At 42.6% G+C, this 11,659-nt stretch overlaps 1 protein-coding gene across 1 annotated transcript; it reads right to left on the reverse strand.

The window, feature by feature from the left end:
• Nucleotides 1–44: 44 nt before the first annotated feature.
• Ndufb6 (NADH:ubiquinone oxidoreductase subunit B6) lies at nt 45–10,857 on the reverse strand. The gene is made up of 4 exons (XM_005361983.3): nt 10,578–10,857; nt 8,459–8,551; nt 3,601–3,645; nt 45–225 (listed from the first exon to the last, which is right to left on the reverse strand). Exons 1-4 carry the CDS (start codon nt 10,755–10,757, stop codon nt 157–159), a joined length of 387 nt encoding a protein of 128 aa, XP_005362040.1. The 5' UTR covers nt 10,758–10,857; the 3' UTR covers nt 45–156.
• Nucleotides 10,858–11,659: the final 802 nt, after the last annotated feature.

Below are 11,659 nucleotides of genomic sequence, written 5' to 3' on the forward strand. Positions count from 1 at the left end.
CTGTTAGTCTCAAATCAGACGACTTTGGAAAGAAAATAACAACACTCTGAGAATAAGCTTTATTAGTTACTTTTCCAGGAAACAGATTCAGTAAATACAGCACTATATGAAAAGACTTTTGCTATTACACAAGTCTTTTAAGTTTTTATGTGCTCTTTAATGATGTTGATCAGGAAAATGTTTCATTGGTGGAATTACTTCTCCAGTCTCCAGAATTGTATCACCCTAGGAAAAACAAGTAAATGCTTAATATAAATTTTTTCATTAAATATACATTTTGTTGTGAAATATTTCAACATTTGCTTAATACAACAAATGACTATAAACATATTTTACCGTTCATTAACTCAAAATTAAGCCAAGCATGGTCGTACACACCTTTAATCCCAGCACTCTAGAGGCAGAGGTAGGTAGATCTCTGTATGAAGCCAGGCTGGTCTACACAGCAAGTTCCAGAACAGACAAGACTATCTATAGGGACCCTATCTCAATAAACCAACCAACCAAACAAACAAAAATTTATTTTCCATTTTACTTAAAACATTTCAATTTGGGGGCCCAAGAGATGGCTCCAGCCAGTGGTTAAGAGCACTGCTGCTCTTCCAGAGGACCCAGGTTCAATTCCCAGCACCTACATAGCAGCTCACATGCCTGTGACTCCTGATCCAGGGGACCTGGTACCTTCATACAGACATACAGGAAAAACATCAATGTACATAAAAATAAAAATAAATAATTAAAAATATTTCAATTTGGATGCTATATTTTCACCTATACTGATATATATATAAAGCTACAAAATTAATGAAATTATTACATTAGAACTTAAAAAATAAAGTTATAGACATAATAAAGTACATATTTAAACTGTATAACACAATTTTGAAGTATGGGTACACCTGTGAGATCCAGATAATAACACACAGCATTATAAGATTTAGTACCTTATTCCTTCCATCTACTTTCAGCCTCCACCTCCAGTTTTCAGAAAGAGATTAAGCCTGGATAGGTGCTCACTGTACTCTGCTCCATGCTCAAACACTATATGGAAAAGCTATTATACTCTGGCATTCATCTTAATAAGGACTGAGAAAAGACAGACCGGAGAGGACAGCCTAACCAACACTAGTCTATCACCTCAGGAGAGGGAAAACAGACCGGAGAGGACAGCCTAACCGACACTAGTCTGTCACCTCAGGAGAGGGAAAACAGACCGGAGAGGACAGCCTAACCGACACTAGTCTGTCACCTCAGGAGAGGGAAAGCCAGAACATAGCTATCACTATCATAGCTTATTCTAGTCTAAATTAGATGGCCATTCTGTAGTTTCTCAAAAGGGAAGATTCTGGAAGTGGTCAACAACATGGAAACAGGAAAGAACCACTATAGCAAAAAAGGAAAAGAAACTCAACAAATCCCCTGATAAGGTCTTTAGAACAGGGCCGGGTCTTAGCCTTTGTACATGAATGGCAAAATAAACACACAATTAGATAAATAACCAGGCAAGCAAGAATAAATACTAATTAGTCAACTGACAAAACCAGTAAGTGAACGTCCTATTTTGAGTATACCTGGGGTCTGACACACATCCATTACATGTCCGTAAATAACAGAAGTTTCCTGAAGCAGAGTCCCGATAGGGACAGTGAGCCAATTCTGATGCCTCTCTCTAACAGTCTCATGCTGCACTGATAACAGACCACTGTCACATAGCTACTTAATGGAAGTTTCTGGATTTACAGTTATGGCGGTTCACTCATTACATGTAAGCAGAGACAGACACTATATTTTAGCATAGTAAACAACAGCCTCTCCAACAACCAACTGATAATATATAATATATAAATATATATATATATAAATATAAATATATATATATATAGTTTCTATGAGGACCTAAAAATTAAAGCACCATAGACAGAATAAAGTGCATGTTTAAACTGTATAATATAACTTAAGTGTGGATATACCTATGAAACCATTGCCACAATCAAGAAAATACTACTTATCATTACAAGATTTAGGACTTTATGTCAAAATACTAAATCTTTGTTTTTGAGATAGGAACTCATTATATAGCCCTGGCTGTCCTGAAACACTATGTAGGCCAAGCTGGCTTCCAACTCAGACATCCTCCTGCCACAGCAGAGGAGTTCTGGGGTTAAAGGTGTGACCCAACACACCCAATTTAATTTAAATTTGAATTAACAAAAGGTACCGCTTCTGGCTTCTGTTGTAGTCCTTTACCCATTGAAAAGCTGGGGATGGGGGTGGGGTGGGGGTTCCTTCAGCTCTAGAGCAGTCAAGGTCATAAAACAAGGTTAAGAAATAGTTTCCCTACAATCAGCAAGTCCGGTTTTATCCCGTGCTTTTTCAGACCCAGGCCAGCTGGCCTTGGTGAATTCGGGACAGAACATCCCCATTGTCTCAGTGTGTGGGTGCACCCCTCGCGGTCCTAAGTTCCTTGCTCCTGCTCCCTCTCCTTCTGCTCCTAATTTGGACCTTGAGACTTGATGGGGGGAGGGGGAGGGAAATGGGAGGCAGTGGCAGGGAGGAGGCAGAAATCCTTAATAAATAAATAAATCTTAAAATAAATAAATAAATAAATAAGAAATAGTTTCCCCTTAAGAAAATGTTCGACATCCTTAGTCATCAGAGAAATGCAAATCAAAACAACTCTGAGATTCCATCTTACACCTGTAAGAATGGCCAAGATAAAAAACACTGATGACAACTTATGCTGGAGAAGTTGTGAGGAAAAGAGAACACTTCTGCATTGCTGGTGGGAATGCAAGCTGGTACAGCCCCTCTGGATTTCAGTGTGGCGATTTCTCAGAAAATTAGGAAACAACCTTCCTCAAGACCCAGTAATACCACTTTTGGATATATAGCCAAAGGATGCTCAATCGTGCCACCAAGGACATGTGCTTGACTATGTTCATAGCAGCTTTGTTTGTCATAGCCAGAAACTGGAAACAACCTAAATGCCCCTTGATTGAAGAATGGATAGGGAAAATGTGGTACATTTACACAATGGAGTACTACACAGCAGAAAAAAATAACGACAACTTGAATTTTGCAGAAAACTGGATGGAGCTAGAAAACATTATTTTGAGAGACGTAACCCAGACACAGAAAGACAATTATCACATGTACTCACTCATAGGTGGTTTTTAAACATAAAGCAAAGAAAACCAGCCTACAAACCACAATCCCAGAGAACTTAGACAACAATGAGGACCCTAAGAGAGACTTACATAGATCTAATCTACATGGAAAGTAGAAAAAGACAAGATCTCCTGAGTAAATTGGGAGCATGGGGACCTTGGGGGAGGATTGAAGGGGGAGGGGAGAGACAGGGAGGGGAGCAGAGAAAAATGTAGAGCTCAATAAATAACAATTAGAAAAAAGAAATAGTGTCCACTCCTCATTTCCAAATTCAGTTGCTACTTCATACTATCCTTTTCCCCCCTCCAATAATGCACAAACACACTTAAGCTGACAGTAAGAAAGGCTCATTTTATCCCGATGAACCTGGCAATCATGTGTAGAATGGGAGGGGATAATGTACAAGTGAAAAACTGGAGTTTTGAGACTTACTGGGAATATCTTGGGCTTCGTGTCAACGATGCCATATGGTTTTGCCTGCAATAAAAACAATTCTGTGTAAATTAGAGTGTTAGAATTTCTTCTGAAAAATATGTTAGATCTTATCCTAAATTTTTACTTAAGCTCCAAATTGCCCTAGAATTCTGGCCCACATTACTGTTAATAGTAATTCAACATCTCTGCTTATGTCACTAGGCATCTCAAAGTTCGTCACACCCACAACTGAATTTTCCCTCCCTCCACAATTGCTGTTCCTCGCGTTCCCTGTCTTGGCTAATGGCACCTGTATTCCCTCAGTGCTAAAAGTCAAAAGCCTTAACTCTCCAGCAGATCCTGCTGGAACCACCTTGAAAATATACCTTGCATCCAAGTGATTCTCCCCAGCTAACAGGACCTCCCTTGCCCATGCTTCTTGAAGTTTTTGCCAGGACTGCTCCAACGGCACCTACTGGCCACCTGTCTTCTACTAACACCCAACAACACAGCCAGAATGATCCTTTCAACCTGGATCGCATCTTAGCTCAAAGTTTCATAATCCTTAGAAAAGAAGATGGAGTACTTGCTGTGATCTCTAAACCCTCCAAGACCTCACCCCTGGCTAACTAGCACCCCCCCCCCCCCAGTGCACCTTAGTCACAATGGCTCCCAAGCTACTGTGCACATGGATAAAGCCTGCTGTGTCCCAGGCTTCCTTTACCTGAAACGCACTCCTGGCTATCTGCCTGTCCCCACCTCCTTCCAGTGAGGTCCCTTTAGTGTTACTTTCAGAGAAAAGACCAATTAAAACAGCAGCTTCCTGTCTTTATTCCTCTTCTGGAGAACTGATCACCTCGTATAACCATACATGCCTCTTAGTCGTGTGCTTACTGCCAGTATCCAAGACTAGAATAAGCATTTCATGAGCACGGATACAATCTGCTGTGTATACGGCTATAACCCCTATTTACAGCGCTTTGCATATAAGAGGTGCTTAATATATAAATGCAGAACAAGTAAGTTCATAAAGCGTGTATGTCTGTCTGCACAAGACACCATACCAAAATATTTAAAAGATTATTAGCTTGATATAAGACAAGTGGACAAAGACTGTGAGAGAAACGCAGACTATGATACAAAGAAAATAAAATGTCTTTATTATATTAACTGTGGCCAGGGTCAGAGAGGTGATTCCAGGTAAATAGCACAGGCCTGGCAACCCGAGTTCCATCTCTAGAACCCACATGAAGATAAAAGGAGAAAACCAACTTCACAAAGTTGTTCTTTATCTCCACAAACATATAGGACAGCTGTACCCCCACCCACACATTAACAATACATACTTAAAATTTTTATTCTAAAAAGAACTGTGGCCAAAGTCAAGAAGATATTAAATGTCTTCAGAGAGATGTAGAAATCAGTTCTGAAATAAGTGTTATTACAATGAAGCTGCAGGATTTATCTGTACAAACCAGGAGAAAGAATAAAAGGTAAGTAGTCCCAGACCCCACCAAACAATAATGGCGAAATATGTTCACTAGTGGCTAAGAAAGCATGAATTCCTAAAAAAAGAAATCATATTAATGTCTCTTTTTGTCAACCTAATATTGTAGCTTATGAAATATGCTTCTCCTAGAGGACAAATGTCTTTTCAATCCTAAGACAACTCGACCTTAGAGATGATAAAGGAAACCACACTTAGTCTACATAGGTAAATGCCAACTTGTAAAAGTTGGGATAGGGCTGGAGATAGGCTTAGATGTGAAGACTGCATACTGCTGTTGCAGAGGACCAGAGTTCAGTTCCCAGCACCCACAATGCTTGGCTCACAGTTGCCTATAACTCCAGTTCCAGGGAGATCTGACTCCTCTGGCTTCCACGCTCCCATACTCACGTGTACACACCACGCAGAGATACACACAGACACACACACATGCACGCACAAGCACACACACATGGAAAATAAATCTTTAAAATGTAACTAAAGGTGAGTAGGGAAGGGAAGTGGGTGTGGGAAGTGTTGGGAAAGAGGTGAATATAAACCACTTTGTAGTATGAAACTGTCAAAGAATTAGTAGAAAATAGACAACTAAAAAGAAAAAGTTGAGCTGACCCATGTTCTACTGTCAGAGTGTTTATAAGATAATCTGGCTATTTCTAAGTCTAACAGATGAGACTCAGGATTATAATGAAAATGTATAATGGACAAACTTCTGATTTGAAGCTGAAAAGCATTGCTTCTTAGGGGCACCAATATACCATATAAACGCCTAAAATTAAGATTGAATAAATAAAGCTTATAAATGGGTCTAAAGTGCTTAAGGAATGTGATTACATCTATGAGTGGATTGTCTTAAGAGTTCAACTTTAGTTAGTTCCAAGGCTGTCAGGACACCTTTTATCGGAGGTATGGCAGTTTAATTAAGACAAAAGTACACTTTAATATGTAACTAACAAACTAACTTCCCAGGCAATACTCTGCCCAGAACACAACGGCCATTCGCGGCTGTTTCACACCTTCCCTGCCAGAAGACAGGGTTCTTCTCCAGCGATGAGATACGTAAGATGAACAGTGACACAGAAAGGCCCGTGGAGTTGCACGTGAACACGGTTTCCAAGCTCATCAGCACAGAAATGGAAACCATTCTCTGACCCTTAGAGATAGAAACTGTTAGTTCATTTTATTGTTGTAGAAGGGTTTTCAAATCCTGACTAGCCCCTACTAACCTTACTGCTGACACATCAGACAGGCCATGACAACATGGACCCTCCAGGAACTATTAAGGACATGAAAACATGTCATTTCAAAATCAGTTTGCTTTGCTTTTTGTTTGTTTGTTGTTTTTCAAGACAGGGTTTCTCTGTAGCTTTGAAGCCTGTCCTGGAACTAACTCTTGTAGACCAGGGTGCGCTCGAACTCACAGAGATCCACCTGCCTCTGCCTCCTGAGTGCTGGAATTAAAGGTGTGCACCACCACTGCCCGGCTATCAGTTCACTGCATACAGCCTCCAGCTGTTCTACCTGGTGTAGATCTTTGCTTCCTTCGGTCTGTGTTCAATGTTTTATTACATTTCCCTCACAGACATCATGTCATCGTCCCACAGTGGTGTGCAAGCTCATAGATGTCATCAGGTGACATCAGGTTCCGGGTTCAAGGCTAGCGTGCAGTATATGAGACAGTTTCAACAGACACAGAATAGAGACTTTCCACTGCTTGTTACACATAACGTTTTCTCCCTAGATTTTGAAACGTTCCCTAGATTGGTATCAGCTTATTAGATCAGTAAAATGTCATCTCCTCAGTGCGGAGGTCTTATGGCCATGCTCACCACTGGCTTTCTATCTTCCTTCTAATTGGCTAACTTGTTCCCTCCACACTCTTCTTTGAATGCTACCCATCTTCTAGCATAATGCATATTCCTGGATGTCAAATACCTACTTTTATATATTCTTTCTATAACAATGAAGAGGGCATACTGGGTACTCCATTCTTGTTGTGCCAAAGACCTAATGTGGGCCAGGGAGATGGCTCATAGTGCAAAGTCTTGCTGCCAAACCTAACAATCTGGGTTCGATCCCTGGCGCCCACATGGTTGAAGTGGAGAACCCAAGTCTTCAGGCTGTCTTCTGACATTCTTTTACCTCCATGATCTGAACACTTTTGAAGGTAACAAGCCAATAGTCTTGCTCTGCTGGCCATTCCCTCCAGTTCGGCTTGTTCACGACTCCTTGTGACTGTGTTCAGATGATGAACCGTGGGCAGGAATATCACAAAGCGGAGGCCGCTTTCTTCTTGCTGCTTTTGTCAAGCAGTACAGTGTGAGTTGTCTCACGGCCGACAACACTGAGATGCTGCCTGTTAGAGTGTAACTTCAGGATAGCACTGTTGCCAGGCTTCCTTAATGGGCAGACGGAGTGAACAAGCAGACAAGCGCACATCCACATTCTATTCACGGTTATTTATCCATCTACCTATGAATACGTTGTAATAACTACGAATTCACCCTAATACTTCCAATCCTAATTCCATTCCCCAAGGTGTCCTCCCTTTTCATGGAAACACCCCCTTTCTACCAGTGTACTTACTTGACCAAGTTCCTCACATATAACAAATCTGCCACCATCACCACACCCTTCGATGTTTAGCCTCTTCACCTTATGTGGGTCCTGGCATCTCAGTCCACCTCAGGTTCCTTACTCCTTCTTCCCTCACTCCAATATCCTACACCAGGCTTCTGTCGCTAAGGCTCCCCAAATAGATATGTTCAGCTCCCAACTCTCCCTGAACACAAGCATTGTCCTCTTTACACTATCTGAGCTCCAACAGTCGACACGGGGCCATCAGCACTGTTGGTCCAGCACCACGTACCACACTGTGCTATCCCTTCTCTTTAATTTGTGGCAAGTGGCTCTGGACAACGCACGCAAGATCTTTCCATGAAAAAGTTATTAATTCTGGTCACCCTCGATTCTAAAGAAAGACAATTATGAAAACCCAGAAAGGAACATGAAACAATGACAAACCCGCTTTGAATGGTATGATATACCTGGCCTGTGCTAAAAAGGCGGTAGAAGTCATCTTCCCACCTCCCGCTCAGGACTCCAGGCTGAGACCCTCTGACATTAAACACTACCACAAGGAAATGCATTGCAAATCATAAGCTAGTTGCATATAAGAGTAATCTTTTGAGTTGCAAGTGTTGAAACTAGTTGTATATAAGAGTCCTGAAGTTCCATTAAACTTTTTACCCAAAAGAATTCAAATAACTTCAAAATCAACTTAAAACGGCACGTTATTTCCTGAGTACAGCACAGCCACGGGAAATTATTGTACAGTATTAAAAGTGAAGCACACATTTAACACATACTTACCGCAACGTGGTATTTGACGTAGTAGTGAATGAACCAGAGAGGTACAAGTATATGAGAGACAGTGAAGATACTGGACCGGTATGTCTTAAAGAGCTGGGGAAAAGCACAACACACAGAATAAACAAATATACTCTTTAAATTTTTATTTTTTTAGATTTATTTATTTTATGTGAATTAGTGTTTTGTCTGAATAAATGTATGTATGTGTGCCATGAGTGTGCCTGGTGCCCTCAGAGGTCAGCCAGAAGAAAGCATTGGCTCCCCTAGCACTAGAGTCAAGACAGGCTTTGAGCCACCATGTGGGTGCTGGAAACCAAACTGGGTCCTCTGCAAGAGCCAAGTGGTCTCAAGGACTAAGTCACCTCTCCAACCTCACCCACCCCTCATTTTTATTTTTCACTATTATTTTGAGACAGGGTCCTCTCTTTAGCCAAGGCAGACCTGTCCTTGAACACGCAGCATTCCTCCTTACTCAGCCTCTGGAATTGCTCTGATTATCAACATATGTTACTTACTATGCCTAGCATGGGATACCTCATTTTCCATTGTGTGTGCAACAAAAATCAAAACAAAACAAAACAAAAAAATCCCACCACCAACAAAGAAACAGCGTGGTACTTACTTTACAAACTTCTAAATGAAATATACTTCCTGATAGACTGCGGCTAACCTACCTACTCCAGTATTTTCACTGACTCTGGGACTTCCTATAGGGTATCCACAGACTCCAGAGCAAAAAAGGCTTAGGATGAGCAGCATTCTGCAAGACTGCTAGACAAGGGTTAGGATAAATAGCATTCTGCAAGATATAAAGCATTCATGTTCAAGAAAAATGCAAGACTTCACTAAAATACGGGTGTTCTAAACTCACTGAGATCTCTTCTGACACGCCTTTTTAAAACGGAAAGTCAAAGGACAAAAAGGGACTTTTCTATGGCATCCTGATTTGACTAAAACACACCGTTTCAGGAGAAAGACAACAAATACATAGACTCTATGTATTATAGCAAATTATTATAGAAGAAAAAAATTCATTCAAAGTAAAGCAAGACAAAATCCAACAATTAAATCACTAGCTAAGTTTTCAACTTGCCACCAGTGTCTGCTGACGTCAACAGGTAATGGCAGATACACAAGGAAGAGACTGCTTGAATTAGTGTGAAATTTTACCACCTTAAGTATGTGATACCCTTTTACGCTAATTTCCATTGCACTATACTTGGTAGCATAGTAAAAAAGTAGATTACATGTGGATTTCAACATGAATTCCTTCAAGTGACCAGAAGAAAAATCCTTTTTTAATGTTTCTCTCTCCTCACATTTAAAATGAGAATTAGTAACTGTTTTACCATTTAGGAATAAAGAAATGAAGTAATGCATACAAAAGCTCAGCAGAGTACTAGGTTCGAAGACAGCACGAGCCCACTATTACTGGAAGTAACTGAAAGCAAACCCCACACAGTATTCACTACTCATCCCAGATGTGACTCGATTAACAGACTCAAAGACAATATCTGGAACCCTTAAAATAAAAACCAGTCCTAGAATGGATGGTTTTTCTGCCTGGCAAGGTCGAGGAATGCAGCTGAAAAGCAAACCGTGCTCACAGTACACAGTGAGGCACAGAAAGGGGGCTTTGGCGTCGGACAAAGCGGACCGAACCGAACCCTGTGTTCCGTGGCGATTCCTGCGGCTGTATCACATCAGCAAGCCCTCTGGCAGCTGAGTGCAGAGTCAGCCGGTCTCTGCAAGCACAACCTTACAAATCGCGCCCGTGCTCTCAAATACTAAAACCACAACCCGTGAACGCTAGTGAAGTCTGGCCTGTTTACTCTGAGGAAAGGTGTCTACAACCGAAAGAACAGCGTGTGCTTAAAACCCAAGGGCGGACTTCTCGGTACACCTGACAGCCCAACAAGGGTCATCATCCTCCCGAGGCCAACACCTCCTGGACTCAGAGCCCTGGGCGGGACTCTGGGGAGGTGACAGTCTCCGCTAAACCTGAGACCCGGACTGACTGTCCCTGGGGGTCCTCCGGGGTATGGACAGGGTGGAGCCTTGATGGGACTGAGAGGAGCGGGTAGGGGTGGCCGGGCTGCAGCCGGGCGTGGGAACTCACCACCTTCTTCCACACGGCCCCGTCCTGCAAAAAGTTATTCCAGAATCCCTCCAGGGGCCACATCTTGCGCGGTGGCAACACAGGCTCCCGGGGACTCAGCTCCTGGTCCTTCAGCCATCGTCTCCTCAGCTCCCGCAGCTGCTGCAGCCGCAGCTTCTCATCCGCCGTGTACCCCGTCATGTTGCCGGCGAACTCGCTCAAAGGGACGCGGCGCGGGCCCGAACCCGGGGCCGGTCACTCAGGCGCGCTCCCGCTCCGCAAAGCGACCTTGAAGACACCTGGGAGCGGCGCGCTGTGATGACATCACACCACCCCGTGGGGGGGCGTCTGCCGAACCCTTCGCGGAAGTCAGGATCTGCTCATGCGCAGAGCTCTCTCGCAGGTCCTGGTTTAACGAACCCGGATTGAGAGCTCCATCGGGAAGGTCCCTTCGTTATTTAACTAATGGGGACGGGGAGGGAAGGGAATAGGACGTGTGAGAGGTCCTGGGGCTGGCGTTCAGAGAAGAAAGAACTTGTAGCGGAGGGGGCTGGAAGAACAGGGACGTGGGTTTACCGAACCTCTGCCCAGCCCCCTGGAATGCTCTTCTTGACCTAGAGACCATTACCTCCAAGTTCAGCTCCCAGCCCACGTATATCGGTTTCTTCCCTCGTCTGTACTGCAGAAATAAAGAAGACTGTATTTGGGAGGATTACATAGGCTCGTTCACTCTTTGATCCAGCCGTCCCACTTGCAAAAATCCCAAAAGTATAGTGGTAAAAAGTTGCAATGGTATGCAAGAGTATTGATCAGGACACAATTTGTAATATCAAATCCTTAGAAATCATCTCCCAGATTCCTCAATAGAGGATTAGGGGAAAGCTCAGGGTACTGTAAAACACTGAAATATTGCAGCCATTGTGTAGATAAGCTTTCCATTTACAACTGTGGAGTGACCCCTACAATCTATTGTTAAGGCAAAAACAAAACACACAAAAAAACACCTATATCCAGTAGAAAGAAAAGTATATGGTATGCTACCTTCCAAAAGCGAGGTGAATAGTGGTGACACTAAATATATATTCCCTGAAGTTTTCCGCCTG

This window comes from Microtus ochrogaster, linkage group LG5, assembly GCF_000317375.1.
Source record: "Microtus ochrogaster isolate Prairie Vole_2 linkage group LG5, MicOch1.0, whole genome shotgun sequence".
Taxonomy (NCBI): domain Eukaryota; kingdom Metazoa; phylum Chordata; class Mammalia; order Rodentia; family Cricetidae; genus Microtus; species Microtus ochrogaster.

Bases quoted from the DNA above. Each gene is read 5' to 3' on its own strand.
- Ndufb6 (XM_005361983.3), bottom strand. From the start codon at position 10,757: ATGACGGGGTACACGGCGGATGAGAAGCTGCGGCTGCAGCAGCTGCGG. The intron at 8,552-10,577 runs GTGAGTTCCCAC...GCTTTTCCCCAG, and splicing joins GGGCCGTGTGGAAGAAGGTG to CTCTTTAAGACATACCGGTC. The intron at 226-3,600 runs GTAAGTCTCAAA...TGTTTTTCCTAG, and splicing joins CGAAGCCCAAGATATTCCCA to GGTGATACAATTCTGGAGAC.